At 43.6% G+C, this 17716-nt stretch overlaps 1 protein-coding gene across 1 annotated transcript in view; it reads right to left on the bottom strand.

Moving 5' to 3' along the window:
• Positions 1-280: 280 nt before the first annotated feature.
• LOC117893877 (frizzled) overlaps positions 281-17716 on the bottom strand; it is a 101059-nt gene continuing 83623 nt past the window's right edge. The window contains exon 5 of the mRNA XM_034800649.1: positions 281-2207. Coding sequence (XP_034656540.1) covers positions 1675-2207 — 533 coding nt within the window. The 3' untranslated portion in view covers positions 281-1674. The remainder of the gene's footprint in view (positions 2208-17716) is intronic.

Here is a 17716-nt window from a genome sequence, read left to right on the forward strand (position 1 = left end):
TTGATGTAAACATCTTTCACCAAAAACAAAATATTTGGATTCAAGTGTGAATGTATGTATGTACACTGTACATATGTATGTATGTAAAGGTTTTTAAAGAGCTTTTTTTCGACTCCCACATAGCGGAGGTCAGAGTATCACAGTAAAGATTGATGAAGGATCATAAAAATTCTGATCTGAAAAGGTTTACAAAAAATACATCGTTCTCTTACCGGCTATGTTTCTTTCTGTTGACAGAAGCATTCTGCCGAGCCCATTGGAATTGTAAACACTCTGTTCATTTTTCAGTCTTTAACAATAAAATAAAGTTTTATTTTAGCATTTTCTCTTGGCGTTTGTTTGCTATGATGCTTCCAGGGATGCTGTATGTTATATTTATACACTTATAATTGTTCGTTTGCTATGTTACACCGACTATCGATAATGGCTATAGTTAAGATGCGCTTCCATCAGCCAGCTTGAGTGCCACACAAGCCTGCCTTCGACTCTTATGCTCGTAATATAGCCAGTCAAATTCAATTCAATACAAATGCGCTAAAACAAAATGCGAATCAACGGTTGGCCGGTGCCAGAGCTGGCAGTTGCTTCTGCGTTGGCTGCCACTCTGTCTAAACTTATTTAAATGGCAGTGTCAATTCTTATTTAATTTGGGGTGCGTCCTGTGGTGGGGTTTGGTGGAGTGGAGTAAAAATTTCCATAGTGGCAACTCATTTTTGCGTGTTTCCGCGTTGTTTGTTCACTTAAGTGCTATGACTACAACGTCATTTCAAAAAATGAATTTAAAAGTACATACTCCGGTACGCATTTAGAATTAATTAGCTCAACATATATACAACTACAGTTAAAGTTACAGCTACAGTAGGGTTACGTTACAGTTAGAGTTAAATGTATCATTGTAATAATCGTATTTGCATTAGGTTTAGCACATGGAGGACATTTATTGCTACTACATAATACATTCAAACTGCGCATGGTTTCCCTTTATACATAAAAGAAACATTTCCAGCGATGTGAGCAGTCGACATCAAGTAGTCGTTTTGGGTGTGGTTTGTGGCCTGTGGTTTGTGTCCCTATGGAGAGTCGGCGTCCTTCGACTACTGCGAGTTGCTCGAACAGTCGCTGCTCACAACTCTTATCTCTAAATTCTAACATTTATATCAATATCGTCACAGCTTATATCCGAAATATATCCATGTATACACATACATATGCTCTTTAATGATAGGGTACATTTAAAGCTTTCAAAAATCAAAACCTAACTTAATTCCTAATGCGGCCAAAGATGAAAGATCAGAATCAAAACTCGTATACGGCAATGAAAGCGAGGAAATCCTAACTAGACTTAGAGCTAGAGTCTCAACTTAATGAATAATTTTGGTTCAACAAGCTTGCTTTCGTATCAACTAAGACAATTCGAACAATATCCTAGGCCCTCCGCCCTAGGCGCTAGGGTCAACTTTTGTTTTCCATGATCAGTGTGAGGGGGGGAGATGAATTTTGTACAAGCTACGAGTACTACGAACTACGACTGCATTTGTGGTTATATTTTGGGTCTGGGTCTGGTTGATGGGGGCTCTATGTGCTAAACACTAAGTAACTTTCGTTAGCCGCCTCGGGATCCGCCGCAGCCGTGCCATTGGGACCAGCTCCGGTGCCCGCTGCGCCCGTCTCATACTAGACATACGCCTGGGCCCGCGTCCGCGGCTCCTTGCCCTGCAGCCGCTCAACGAAGTTGCGCCAGCTTACCATGGTCTTGCTGGAGTACAGCCATACGCTGGAGGTGACTCCGACGAGCATCGAGCACAGATACTTCACCATGAAGATCTGGAAAATGGGCCGGGCTTCGGGCGTGCCCGGCGCCCTAGCTGACGGACAGGGTATGGAGAAGGGCTTGCATATGTCACGATGCCACTGTATCATCCACTCGTCAAAGTTGTAGTACTCGTAGAACAGGCAACCCAACAGTCCCACGGCGGGCAGGATGAAGAGCCCCGAAAAGAAGCCTATCCTCAGCATCAGCCGCTCCAGCTTGTCCGTTCTCTTGCCGTCCGTCTTCATCACGGTCCGAATGCGGAATAGCGAAATGAAGCCGGCCAAGAGAAAGAGCGCCCCGATCGAAAGGTATATGCACAGGGGTAGTATGAGGAAGGCGCCAAGCGAGTGGGTGTCCAGCTGTCCGACAAAGCAAACGCCCGAGAGAATGTCGCCTGAAAAGAGAAGATAGAATGGATTAAATAAAAGTAGGACGCAAAATCAAACATTATTACAACAAAGAATGGAATCTAAATCCCAAATAATCTTTTCAGCTAATCCTTCTAGATTAGTGTCAACAGTTAAATAAAAGTTTCGACAGAGCAGGGGTAGATAACCATTTGATGTACCTCTTTCGGTGTAAATATTTACCCAGCGATAGCTGTGTTAAACTCCCCCAAACCATGTCCCCACCCCCACCCAACCAAGCGTAGTTCAAAGCCAATGCGCCGCTTCGCTTGTTTAAACAATTCACAAGTGGGGCAACCGCTCATTGTGTGCCCCAACACTCTCCCTCTGTCTCCGGACAGCCCCCAGCCTCATTAGCGTTATTTATGAACATGTTACAATATCCCTTGCCTCACACCTGCCCGGCCCCCACAGACATTCAGCGCCGCCGAATCCGTCATTTGTTCGGTGTGGCATATTTCCGCTAATAAATTATCGATTAGCCCCTCGTTGGTGCTCCTCGGGATCTCTTGATGCCTCTTTCTGACATGTTAATTTTGGTTTTTACTTTTCCTGAGAAACTTGTCGCGTTTTCCACAGACTTTTTTCCTTGCCACAGACATATTTTTGACGGCTCGTTGAGTTGTAAATACTTTCAGTTAATGCGCTTCATATACTATTTGCTGTTGTTTTTTTTGGGATTGACTGATGATACGAACAGTTCGTGTATTTTTTAGAAGCTTCCAGCCGATTAGGCTCAACAGATGGCATGCCGCATGTTGAGCTCTAGAGAAACACTATAGTCCCGGCTTTACAGGCGCGCTTGTTACGTAAACCATACGCTATCTCACCCGAGCCTGACATTTATGGCCATTGAATGTACATTCCCGACGCCAGATGGCGCCTTACAAATCGCATGCCTTTGAAGTTATCTATGAGTATGTCTATGGGTAGCAGGCTGAAGCTTTATAACTTTATACCATAAAAGTCATGTCATGCTGACAATGCACAGAGACTGCTCGGAGAAGGTTGCAAGGAGGGAAGGAGGGGACGACGGCTGGGATGCGCTGCGAATTAGGCAAGTTGAGAGCCGGGAAAATGCAGATAAATTCATACAATAAATAACAGCGGGCAGTCCGCCACTTGCCCGATTGAAAGACCCAACGAACTGACATCGGAGACGGAGGTGAACCGGTAAAAGATGTTTCCAACGAAGATCGACTACACATAAAATAAATCAAATTTGTATAGCTCAATGTACAGCTCAGCCTCCTCCGAATACGATTCCGACTCTGCATCCGACTCCGAAAACCGATACGAAACGCCACCTGCCTCATGCTGGCTTCCTAAAGTCCCAGTTCCACTTCAAGTTTCCCTTCGGATAAGGATCTTCACTTATATCGAAACTTTAGAATAGGAATATGAAAGGGAGTCCAATTGAAATGAAATGAAATACAAGGCAGGGAAACCGGCCTGGGACAGGGACAGATTCGGCCGATCGGGAATTGATAAATGCAGAGCAGATCGGTGCCGGCCAGAGAGAACCAGTTATTTTCGTATCCTTAGTGCAGCCAGTGAAAACCAGTTTGTGTTTTCTGCCCATTTATTTGAACTTCTTTTTATACCCAGTACTCGAAGGGTAAATAGGGTATATTGTATTTGTGCACAAAGAGAACGTATGTAACGCACAGAAGGAAACGTCTCCGAACCCATAAAGTATATATATTCTTGATCAGCATCAATAGCCGAGTCGATTGAGCCATGTCTGTCTGTCCGTCCGTCCGTCTGTCCGTCCGTCTGTCCGTCTGTCCGTCTTGTTTGTCGGCTAGTTCTCAGAGACTATAAGAGCTAGCGCCACCAAATTTTGGCACCAGACTGCTGTATGCTCTCACTGTTACAAGTGTATTTAAAAAATGAGCCCCGCCCCTTTCCGCCCCCGCAAAAGGTCGAAAACCTCCCAAATCTACAATTTTGAAGATAACAGAAAACTAAATTTCGTAGGGAATGGCCATATCTATCAGATCACCAAATTGGGATCCGATTGGATCATTATTATAGCCACAATGAAGAAATTTGCAGTGGCCAAACCCACCCCGTCCTGCAGCTTATATTTGTTTTTTACACATTCTCTCATTCACATTCTGCTCGCGCAGTTTATGGCCTTTGCCCCTGACACGTCTCTGCCCCTGCCTCTGCCGCGTCTCTGCCCTGACTCTGCAGTGTGTGTTTCTAGGGGAGTGTGGCGAGCTAAAGGAGCGTGTTGGTGTGAGAAGTGTTGTGTTATGTAGATGACAGATGAAGAAAAAATGTAAAATTTGACAAATAACCGCTAAGGTGCAGATGTAGTACTGAGTGCCGGGTATAAAAGTTGTGACGCGTAAGAAGCGTCTCACACGTCCCTTCTCGTTAGAAAATGGAATTGAGCTCAAAAGGGAGAAAGAGAGGGGGAAGATGGTTGCTGTGACAGTTCTGTGGCTGCCATGGAGGGGCAGAGATTGAGGAGCATCAGCAGCAGAATCTTCAGCAGAAGAGCAGTAACAGAAAACACCAACAATGCATGTCAATTGTTTCGTGTGGCATGAGGAATGCATGTTGCCCTGAGCAGGTAAACGGGTTCCGTTCAAGCTGCAACGGAGAGGCGCAGGGAGAGAGTGCGCTGACTTTTTCATCTGTCTGTCAGTCAGACAGTCTGTCCTGCTTTACCTTCTAGGTCTCCCCAGCCGTTTCCCTGCATCTCTGATGAAGTGCAGACAGGAAAATTCCATTTTTAGCCAATGCCACATTGCATTGGATTATGAGCCTGTATCCACAGCAGAGAGACGACGGAGTGAACGCAGAAATAAGGTTGGTGTGCTCTGGATGCTGTTCTTTGTCCACTCCGCAAGGTGTTAATCTGCTGGGCAAATACTTGCGAGAATGTACAGTGTGTGTGCATGTGTATCCGCTTCAGACACGGCTTACGGCACAACAAAGCCAGAGCTTTGTGCTTAGTCAATCATGGGGTGGGGTCCCACAAACGGGGCGGAAAAGGACCTTGGTGAGGTAATGAACTCTCGAAGGAGAGTGGCTTCTCTTTGTTGCGGCTGGCCGGGGTGAGACTTTTTCGCACTCCATTCCCTTCAATTGCTGGAGTAGAGTACCACTATTCCGTATGCCCTATCCTCGAGAACAGTTCATACTAGAATCAGTTTAACCCTCCAATGTTGCAGCAAATACCACTGCCACCAGCCACGGCTTTTCAGTCTGATGTAAAGTCAATCTCATATGACATTTCACCTGCTCTGCAGTTCCTGTTCATGTTACCCCAGCATGTCTCTGTGTCCAGCGTACATACACACATACATGCGGTTATCTCGTTTCATATCTATGTACGTATGTAAATTTCTTGCACACACACATGCTGATGATGAAACTGTCAACTGTCATTTAAAATTTTAATCGCATGTTCCTCCTCTCCGCTTCTCTTCGCTTTTGCCCTCGCGCTTTGTGTTTCTCTGTCGCCTGAGCTGCCGTCGACGATTATTTGTCGCCGGCAACAACAACATGACTGAAGATTTTTAATTACTCTGGCACCACGACAACACTGGCACAAAAGTTCCGACCCCTCCCCACCCCAACACCACTCCTCTCCCAGGCGTTGCATTGCACTCACTGTCAGTCGCTAGTCGCTTATCGCGAGCTTTATAAAAAGAATATATGTATGTATAGAGTGTGACAGTCATTGGGTTCGTCTGCGTTGCTGTTTCATTTTTCTTTCATTTACCCTGCTCTTGCTCGGTTGCTCCATTTAGATAAATGACACATAAATTAAGCAATTTTCCTTTTATGCTACCCACTACACCATGGACGCTGGCAGGGCCTGCTGGGCTGCGCACTGAGAATCCAACACTTGAGGTACAGCGGGCGGACTGGCTTTGTTTTGCTGGCGATATTTGCCATCAGAAGATTTACATATGTATGTATGTATGTACATGCCTATGTACATATGTATGTACACCTTGTACCAGCATAGCTTTCAGTATACGATCATCAGTCAAGATTCTAAAGAGATGAATGCGGGTTTATAGGGTATTTTTAATAACACACTTCTAGCCCACATTTTCGCTAAGACGCTGCTTCTCCCTTTGGTCATGATAAAATAATTATAAAACAATTGTCGAGCACACTACACACATACATATGTACATACATATGTACATATATATGTGCTGTCTCTCCCTCTACTACTCCTCCCCCATAGGTATGATCGGGGAGCACATCTGCTATTTGTTCAATGTGTCCGTTGACCCATCCATCCTACCGGCTACCGGCGGGGGCCCGTCTATTTTACGAGTAGTAACGAGAATTCCATCTCAATAAAAGTTTATTGGCGCTCTTAATGCGTTTCTTTTTCTATCTTTTTATGGGCAACGCTTCTCAAGTGTTAGATAAACATTTTGACAACAGAGCCATAAACTTTTCATTCGTAGTGACTGGTGGTGGAGCAGAGTTGAAAAGGGATTGATAGCAGACGGCAAAGGGAGGTTAGATTATGTCTATTATGCAATTTGTGAGGTTTTACTATTTTATAATTTGCAGAAAATGTACGGACTAATATTTATATAAGAGGAAAATTCAGAAATTATAAATTTTTTTTTTTTTTTTTTGTGAGTTGCTCCAGTGCATCCGTTATCACGTGAATTCCATTATGTTCTCGTTGCTCTTTTACACTTTCCGCACATTTAAATGTCTCAATTAAGTTCTTTGCCAACTGTTAGGCGGGAAAAAAAACCTTTGGCAAATACAAGGTTCAAAAACCTGTTGCACAGCAGCAAGCAATGGCAAAGGGGAGCACAACAAAATGGGGAACGGAGGCAGGGAAAAAGAAGAAACTGCGACACGCGACATTAAAACGTGGCAGGCAATAAAAATTGAGGTCAACAGCGGCAGAGGCTAATGAATAACAGAGCACAAAACGCGACAGGGACAGAGCCACGGCGAGGGGCTGCAACAACAAAAGTTAAAAAAAAAACCTGAGCTGCCGTGTCGCATAATTTCGCATTGAAAATGTCAACAGCAGAGTGCTGTATCAAGATGCGCAATTAAATATGGAAATGTGCAATGCAGAGTAGAGATGGAAATAAAAGGAAAGGAAGGAAAAGAAGGGAAAGAGAAACACACAAAATGGAAAATGCAGTAACAAAAACAACATGAAACAACAACAACAACATTAGCAAACGTCCCTCATGCCTACACCCCTACACATACGACAGCCAAGAGCCAACATGCATATGTACATACATACATAAGTAGGTATGTAGTAGGTATACCCGGTACTCGAAGAGTAAATGGGGTATATTGTATTTGAGCGAATAATGGTTGTAAGTAACGCAGAGAAGGAACGTTTCCGACCCCATAAAGTATAAACATATATTCTTGATCAGCATCAATAGCCGAGTCTATGTCTGTCTGTCTGTCTGTCCGTCTGTCCGTCCGACTTGTTGAACGCCTGGATCTCAGAGACTATAAAAGCTAGAGTCACCAAATTTTGCATCTAGACTTCTGTAATGCTCAAACTGTTACAAGTGTATTTTAAAAATGAGCCCCGCCCCCTTCCGACCACGCAAAAGGGCGGAAACCTTCCAAATCTACAATTTTGAAGATAAAAGAAAACTAAAAACGCCATTCCGTAGGGAATGGCCATATCTATAAGATCATTAAATTGGGACTCGATTGGACTATTATTATAGCCAGAATGAAGAAATTAATTTGCAGTGGCCAAATTTTAGAGAATGTGCAAAAAACAAATAGAAGCTGCGGGACGGGGTGGGTTCCCGCAAGGTAGGGGAGGAGTCGTTGAAGTTTCCAGCACACTGTTTTTCGTTAATAGAAGAGCCAAATATTTGCAAATCAAACATAAAGCGCACGAGAGTTGTGGATGGAGGGAGGAGGGGCAGAGACAGTGTCCAAAATTTGTTGAGAGTTTATGTACATATGTACATACATATATGTATTACGTGTCGACAACAGCAGCAACAGCAACAGTAACAGCAACAGAGACAGCAACGACTGTTAGAAGCAACAACAGCTGGCGCGGCGGCCAAGGTTCAATACAGTTCACACACTTTCCGACAAGGCAAACAATTTCAATTTGCATGTCCAGGAGGGGGAAGGAGGACCAAAACACCAGTGGATGGGGGTGTGGAATGTTGGGATGTCGAGGGTTCCTAGTGGTGTGCGAGTGCGAGGCGTGAAGCTTAGTTGTGTGCTAGTTTTGTGTTGCGTGAAACATACATACATATGTACATATGAAATGCTGCTGATTGTTGAATGAACATGTTTGGCTAGATATATTTGGGATGATGGTGGTTGTAGGGAGAGTGTACCCTATAGTTGTCGGCGGAGTCGGCTTAGGGTCGGTTTACGAATTCAATTTTGTGTGCCCTCCCATGTGGTTTGATTCTCCTTGAATTTTAAAATAATTTAATTGCACTTACTAGAAAAAAGTCCCCATTTGAGAGTCTCTTTTGCGAGTCGCCCTCTGACCCTCTGCACGCTCAGTGGGGCTACCTCTCCCATTTGGCTCATCGAAGTGTCCAACCCCAATGCCACATAGCCAGCATAGACATGCAAAAATTGAGTCCGACAGACAGGAGACAAGGAGCTTCTTTTATCTCTGTACAATGCTCTTTTTTACGACAGGCACACAAGCACGCATGCATCACACGTCATTATACCCGGTACTCGAAGAGTAAATAGGGTATAGTTTATTTGTGCGAATAACGGTTGTATGTAACGCACAGAAGGAAACATCTCCGACCCCATAAAGTATATACATATATTCTTGATCAGCATCAATAGCCGAGTCGATAGAGCCATGTCTGTCTGTCCGTCCGTCCGTCCGTCCGTCTGTCCGTCCTGATGAGCGCCTAGTACTCAGAGACCATAAGAGCTAGAGCCACCAAATTTTGCATCCAGACTTCTGTATGCTCACACTGTTACAAGCGTTACATACAACCGTTATCCGCACAAATACAATATACCCTATTTACTCTTCGAGTACCGGGTATAAAAATGAGCCACACCCCTTCCGCCCCGCAAAAGGCGAAAACCTCCCAAATCTACAATTTTGAAGATAAAAGATAACTAAAAACGCCATTCCGTAGGGAATGACCATATCTACCAGATCACCAAATTGGGAAAGATTGGAGCATTATTATAGCCACAATGAAGAAATTAATTTGCAGTGGCTAAACCCACCCCGTCCCGCAGCTTATATTTGTTTTTTACACATTCTCTCATTCACACTCTGCTTCGCACAGTTTGTGGCCTCTGCCTCTGACACGTCTCTGCTTCTGCCTCTGCCGCGTCTCTGCCCTGACTCTGCAGTGTGTTGCTCTAGGGGAGGGTGGCGAGCTAAAGGAGCGTGTTGGTGTGAGAAGTGTTGTGTTATGTAGATGACAGATGAAGAAAAAATGTAAAATTTGACAAATAACCGCTAAGGTGCAGATGTAGTACTGAGTGCCGGGTATGCAAGATGTGACGCGTAAGAAGCGTCTCACACGTCCCTTCTCGTTTTTATTTCTTTTCGCAGGCAGAGACAGAGCTTAGACATACATACATATGTACATATGTAGATAACCACAGGCTTTGTGGCTGTGGGGTTAAATTCCACCTGGAGCATATGCTTGATATTAAGTGTGACGTCCTCTCTCGGCCCGTTCTCCTAATATGGTAGAGGTGGCAAAGTAATTAGTAAGCAGCGCATGGAGGGAGTGAGGGAAAGTTCTCTGAGCTTGTCCATCCCCACAACCTTCTGCTTTGCCTGTGCCTGTGAAATTGTTGTCGTGGTCATTCAGTCTCATGTTCGTTCCTGTCGCTGTTTCTGAGCTCATATTTTTGTTGTTGCTCAGAGGTTAAGCACAGCTTTTCATTCCCTCTCCACTCCGGCACCTGATGTCTCTTCTGCAACGTGCAACGGAAATGAGTTTTGTGTATTTCACTTTCCATCTTCCGCGCGCACCTTTTCCACCGCACTCTCTCTTGTACCGGAGCAATAAAAAAGGATTAAAATTTATGAAATTGCTTTGGGTTCTGGTATTTTTGGTTTTTTGGTTGTAGGTGGTTTGGTGTACTGGGCGAGGAGGAAATGGAATTGGAAGTGAAACGTGCTTGTGGGTTAATTCAAGATGTGTGGATCCATAAGCAAACGAATGGATTCAAACTCTCCCCAGGGAGGAGAACAATTGACATAAATCATGAAGCATGGGGTATCTGTACCTGGTACTCGAAGAATAAATAGGGTATATTGTATTTTTGCGCGATAGTGGATTTATGTAACGCACAGAAGGAAACGTTTCCGACCCCGTAAAAAGTATATGTATGTACATATATTCTTGATTAGCATCAATAGTCGAGTCCTTGTCTTTCTGTCTGTCTGTATGTCCATCTGTCCGTCCGTCCGTCTGTCCGTCTTGTTTGTCGGCTAGTTCTCAGAGACTATAAGAGCTAGAGCCACCGAATTTAGCCTCCAGACTGCTGTTATATCACACTGATATATGTAACTGTTTTTAAAGAATTTGGCCCGCCCCCACACAGGGCGAAAATCTGCTGTATCCACATTTTTGAAGATAAGAGAAAACTACAAATTTCGTAGGGATTGACCATATATGTATATAAGATCACCAAATTGGGATTGTATTATAATAATAGCCAGAATGAAGAAATTAATTTTCAGTGGCTACGCCCACCCCGTCCAGCAGCTTTATTTTTACTTTTTGCACATTCTCTCTAGAGGAGGGGGCGAGAAGTGTTGTAGATGTAGATGACCTATGTAGAAAAAATGTAAAATATAAAATTAGAAAAAACGAGAAGGGACGTGTGAGACGCTTCTTACGCGTCACAACTTTCATACCCGGCACTCAGTACTACATCTGCACCTTAGCGGTTATTTGTCAAATTTTACAAATTTTCTTCATCTGTCATGTACATCAACAACACTTCTCACACCAACACGCTCCTTTAGCTCGCCACCCTTCCCTAGAGCAACACACTGCAGAGTCAGGGCAGAGACGCGGCAGAGGCAGAAGCAGAGACGTGTCAGAGGCAGAGGCCACAAACTGTGCGAAGCACAGTGTGAATGAGAGAATGTGTAATAAACAAATATAAGCTGCGGGACGGGGTGGGTTTGGCCACTGCAAATTAATTTCTTCATTGTGGCTATAATAAAGCTCCAATCTTTCCCAATTTGGTGATCTGGTAGATATGGTCATTCCCTACGGAATGGCGTTTTTAGTTTTCTTTTATCTTCAAAATTGTAGATTTGGGAAGTTTTCGCCTTTTTGAGGGGCGGAAGGGGGCGTGGCTCATTTTTGAAATACACTTGTAACAGTGTGAGCATACAGAAGTCTGGATGCAAAATTTGGTGGCTCTAGCTCTTATGGTCTCTGAGTACTAGGCGCTCATCAGGACGGAAAGACGGACGGACGGACGGACGGACGGACAGACAGACAGACATGGCTCTATCGACTCGGCTATTGATGCTGATCAAGAATATATGTATATACTTTATGGGGTCGGAGATGTTTCCTTCTGTGCGTTACATACAATCACTTTGTGCACAAATACAATATACCCTATTTACTCTTCGAGTACCAGGTATAAAAAGGTAGGCGATACCAGAATACCAGAGATGGCTTTCCTATCTGCTGCCAGTTACATTTCAGATATCTTGTATGTATAAATCATCCTCTTGTGCTCTCAGGGTAGATGTAGACGCTTTCCTTATTCTGCGATTGTTGCCTCAAATAATTGTAAGGTATTTATTTAATCCTCTCTAAAGGAGATACGATTTAATTTGTTTGCTTCACATTTCCCATTCACGACAGAGAACATAATAAATCTTTTCTCTCGTTTCCTTATTCCCCCCTCTGGTCCCACGTTCGCCTGCGGTTTCTGCGGATGACCCATAAAACCCTTTTTCCACATCCTTAACCCGCAACCCTTAACCCTTAACCCACTCGTGCCGCTGGTCGCGTGCTGTTTCTGCCTTTCTCTGCTGCTGAGCTTAAGCTCAATTATCCAGCGACACGACCACGCATAAAAAATCAGGGAGAGCAAAAAGGCAGCAGAGAAATGTTCATTAGGCGAAATTTCATTTAATGAAATTGTTTTGGGGCTTGAGCTATTCCCACTGGGTTAGGCAAACGGCCAGAAACAGTTAAGGTTCCTCAGTGAAGAGTCCTGAAAATTTTAAATGGGATGCATTTAAGTAGAATTCTTGGAGATTGTTGGGGATTGTTACGCGTATATACGGCAACATGATATTCCCAATTTTGATGGTTTGGACACTTGAAACCAAGTCTTATTCGGTGAGGAATGCGGGGAATATGTGCCTTGTTATAGATCAAGGTACTGGGATATCAGTTACCTTATACAATGACTTGGAGTAAAATAATACGATATTATAAGATTGTACATGAACTTAAGCAGTACAAGAATTGCGTGAAAATCTTCACATTCCTTCGGTACCCTATCCACCTTAAAAGAATAATCTGTTTATCATTGCTTGCAACCTAAAGATGGCCCAAGAAATATGCAACGAAACCGAGTCACAAAATAAGACAACATTCCCCCAAGGAGCTCCAACAGCTTCGCTCTTTGGAGCTCTCTTTCAGCCGCAGCAGTCAACACCACCGGTGTCGAGACCCACGAGGAACTCATCTAGGTAAGCAGGGTCCGCTCCAGCTCACCAACCATCCACTCCCCTTTCACCGACCAGTGTGTGTTGCGAAACTTTTTGCGGAGTTTTCCCTCAAGACTTTTGCTAACATTTGCCCCCACAGCCAGGACTGGGGCCAGACCAGCACAGGCAAGGACTTAGAACAAGAGGCGCCGAAAATGCCCGAAGTACGGGAAAAGCGCCGCTCAAAGAAAAATATCAAGTATTATGTAATATGTATTAACACTGGCAAGAGACGCATATGGAAAATAAATTAGAAAAGTTCAAGTTTACTTTCGTCTGTCTTTCTCTCTCTCTCTCTTTCTGCCAGTATATATCACCCTCTCTTTCTTGTAGGCCTCTCAAAGTTGTCGTCTATACAAAATTTATTAATATTTTATCAGAAGCGAAGCAAAAGTCTGGTGTAGATTCAATTAAAAGTTCCTTGGGCCACATTTGTTTACCACTTAGTGTCCGAAGAGGGAGAAGAAATCAAAGTTTATGAAGGCATTAGATGTGAAACACGCAAAAACAGAACTGAATTCAAACAAATGAAAGAAAATATCGAAGAAAAGTCAAACTTCCTTCCTCCTTCCACGCCCACCCCAAAAAGGCTTCTTCCAATTGTTTGCGGTTCCTGAATTTGTAATAATATTATCCCGCTGATTTTTACCCCAAAACAGAAAAGGGGTTTCAGATTTCAATTGCAAAAGAAGAAATTTGTTAAGCCAGAAGGTCGAAAGTCTGATTGATAGACAAACAAGCTAGCTTTGGGGCTGCCCAATGTTTGCCCCTCCTATTCCTCTCCCCCTTTCAAAGCTGTTCTCTTATTCTTTCTTTCCGTTCTTGGCAATTTTTAATTGAAAGGGTTAGCGGAAAAATTCCCTTTTGCGGCCAAGTGAAGCGATGCGTGCCGCAAAGTAAAGGATTTCTCAAATGAAGCGAACAATAGCTGGTGGGAAATCATTCAACTGAGGCTAAGTAAATATTGAATATTTATAGAATCTATTATTCAGATACATACATATGTAGATGTGTACAGTCCATGTCTGCCTGTCTGTCCGTCCGTCTTGATGATCGCCTAATACTCAGAGACCATAGAAGATAGGGTAACCAAAATTGGTGTGAAGACTCAAATGATATTACACTATTACAAGTGTATTACAAAATTTAGGCACGCCCCCTTCCGCCCCCACAGAACAGCCATATCTATCAGATCACCGAATAAGGATCTGAATCGATCATTAGATATAGCGAGAATGACAAAACCCTACTCGTTTTGTATCTTTTCACTTGAGCCCTTACTTACATTGCAATGCATTGTTATCAAAGTTGGCTATCGCAAATCTGCATGGAATAAATGCTCTTTGTGAATTGTGGTGCCCGTACAAAACTTTCATCTCTTTCATTCCGATGCTTCCAATTTCAATGATACTGGAAATTTCCTTGCCGCTCCATTCCCTATTTGCAAGTTTTACCCACACCTCGTCCGCCTCCCTTGTCTTGAGCTGTGCGCCCACAAATTATTAAGAAACATTCTAACAAACTGCAGACAAAGTTGGCAACAAAAGGCACCCCGCTTAATTATACACACCATTAATAACTAAAACCAATTTGTATGCGCAACAAGAGAGATGGCAAGGGCGAGGGCGAGGGCGAGGGCGAGGGCTAGGGAGAATGGAGCGGTGCACTCAATGGCATGCCTCCTCCCCGAGAGGAGAAACAGCAACGGCGAAGAGAGACAACTGCAATTCATAGCTCCCACTTCCACTCTCACTGCCACAGCCACAGCCACACGCAGGCACGCACACACATGCCAGAGCGCCCATAAATCAACGCACAAAAGGAACAATAGCAAAAGGCAGGGAACCTTCAAGAGAAGAAAAATAAGTACCGACTGGCCGACACAAAAAACCACCGCAACAACAGAGTGCAACTTGTATTTGTATTGTGAGGCAGGGAGAGGATTTTTCCCATCCTATGCCTTTGCGTGAATGCATTCGGCTGGAGAGAGCAGCGGCAGAAGAGTCACCAGCATTGATGGAGAGAAAAGAGAGTAAAGGCGTAATATGCCATATGTAAGCAAGGGGTAATGGTGCATTAAATGCAAGGTATGTAAGTCACTCTCCAACAGAACGGCATAGATTCGTTATTTAAATACCTTGGAGGTTAACTTGCGTCCAGAGAAGACCGCTCAAAGAGAATAAGAATCAGCACGGGACCAGCAAAAGACCTTTTACGATAAAATATATGTAAGCAAATAAGAAATAAGCAATGTTGATGACTCCTACACCGCCCAGAGGGCGCTGCCGTCAAGACAAAGGCAAGGCAATGGCATTGCGATGGCACTGCGATGGTGGCTGGGCATAGCAAGCAGTATGGAGAAAGGCACAACAACAAAATCCTCGCCAAAAATGGCAGTAAAATGCAAAATGTGCAACTAACGAGAATCTGAAACACAAAGCACACACCCATACTCATGTAAACCCAGTTCCTATTGAGATATCCCCTCTGATCACCCCCTCCCTGCCGCACCATAAACTACGCTGCTTTTGTCGCAACTAGTATAAACAGAGCATCCGAGTAAGAGTTTTACCCACGAATTCTGTTGTTGTTTTAGGGTATTCCTCTGCTTTCCTCTTTGGATATCTATTTTGGGGGTTTCCGTTTCTGTTTCACATGACGGGGGCATCCTCATTATGCTTGATAGGGTGGCACTTGCCAAAAATGGACAAAAGAAGTGGGGGGAAAATAGGGAGAAGACGGTTCTAGTCGGGCTCCGCCGGAGCAGCTCATTAGTTCAAGAGGAGCTAAGCTTAAGAGGAGCTGGCCGTATCCTTCCCCCCTTCAATGCCCTTTAGCTCCCCTTCTGCACCTCTCTTTGCGTTTGAAACTGTTGAGGATTTCCTTTTCGCCTTCACGCTTTTGTGAGTTTTTCCTGTAACGTGTAATTAACATCTGAGGTGTTTGCTGTTTTGCTCTGTCTAGGGGCGGGTGGGTGCAGAAGTATGGTAAAGTAGAGGAGAAGAGAGATAAAAGAAGGCAAGTTGTTCGAGGACATTAGACCCATTCGTAGAAGTTCACAGTGCTAAAAGAGATACTCTGTTACTGCCATGTTGAGACTGAGTGAAGCACATGAATAGCACTTTAAGTTATCCTATCCCGATACAAATATATTAGAATACCTGAAAGAATATTCAGTTTACAGATTTAATGATGAAGGGAACATCAAAGAATATACATATGTGGAAATTATCTAACAAACTTGCTAAGAGCAAGTTATTACTCCAAAGTTATTACAAAAAGTGTCACGTACTTATGTATGTGCTAATGTACATACATATACATTTATTCGCCGATTGGGCTACTCCCTTTACCTCTTGACGCCGCAATTGTAACTTTAACCCTTGTGTAAAAAAGTGATTTCATCAAAGCGCACTTAACACAATTGCCAGCCACAAAAGTTCAAAGCTGTAAAACTTACTGAGTAAATTGGATCCCCTTCCTCGCCAGCAACCCCATGCACAAACATTTCCAACAGGTGTTATCTATGTCCCATTCTCTTCTCTCGATAGTTTTGACACGAAAGTTTTTGGCTCATTTGCGTAAAAGTTAATGAGTGGCTTGGGGAGTGGGAAAAGGGGCGAAAACAGATAGAAATGGCAAGAATTTAGTTGTGATGGAGGGAGGAAGATACTTAATTATGATCAGATAGAGTTGTCCTGGTGCTGGGGCTGGGGCTGGGGCTGATTATGTAATTTATCGCTAGCCAAAAGCCACCGCCAAGACCCGCATCGATGGCCATCAGGAGATACGAGTAGTCGATGTCTCTGTTCTCCCCTCTCTACATCTCTCACCATATGTACTTATGTACATATGTTCCTCCTTTGGAAAATGATTAATAATCGAAATGTCAACTCTGTCTGTCCCTCAACTACAAAGTCACTTGACAGTTAAATCAATTTGTGTGCGTTCCACTTTCCCCTTGGAAATCAGCATGCCGGCGTGGGAGATGGCTTTAAAAGCTGGATAAATATAAAATTTCTCTAAAATGTTGACCGAGTAAACAGTTTTCAAAACTTTGCTTTTCCCCTCGGCAAATAGAAATTGTCAGCCATTGTTCCGGATTGGATAGGACGGGACGAGCAAATCGTAAGCGACAGAAGAAACAGCTGTGCTTAGGCACAAGAAATATCACATGTATTTATATATGTACATATATATGAATGTATGAGTATGTCCATGTGTATGTATAAGCCCCAGCTCCCACCACTTCGCCCTTCAGTTGGCTTTATTTTCTTAGCAAACAGACGGCGGGTGGCAGGGAAAATAAACAAAAATTATGACAAACCAAGAAAAGAAAGAAAGAAAAATAACATGAAAATGCTCAAGAAATATTTCAAACCGCTGTGCAAGAGCCAGAGCCATGTGTGGGCGCTCTCAGGGAAAAGAGTGGGTGGAAAATTGCTAATAACAGGCCTTACTCGGCGTAGTGGAAGTCTGCCCCTCTGCCCACTGAATGCATTAGGCATAAAAATTCCAAGACATAAAGCCAACTTACTACTAACCTGGTCAGAAGAGGGGAAGGTAACCGAGCTTTAAAGACATAAATATGAGGACTTCATGCTGTCACGACGAAGGTGAAACGACAGTGCGGAGGAACGAAAGTGGCCATGTGTTGGCCATATTTTATGATCGTTGGCCAAAATGATCACTTCCCACTTGCAACAAACGTTCGTCGTCTATTAAAATATTTTAATCTCGAATTGTTTGTTACGAAATCCAAACTTAAACACAATGATACTCAGTGATACTCTG

This window comes from Drosophila subobscura, chromosome J, assembly GCF_008121235.1.
Source record: "Drosophila subobscura isolate 14011-0131.10 chromosome J, UCBerk_Dsub_1.0, whole genome shotgun sequence".
NCBI classification, from domain to species: domain Eukaryota; kingdom Metazoa; phylum Arthropoda; class Insecta; order Diptera; family Drosophilidae; genus Drosophila; species Drosophila subobscura.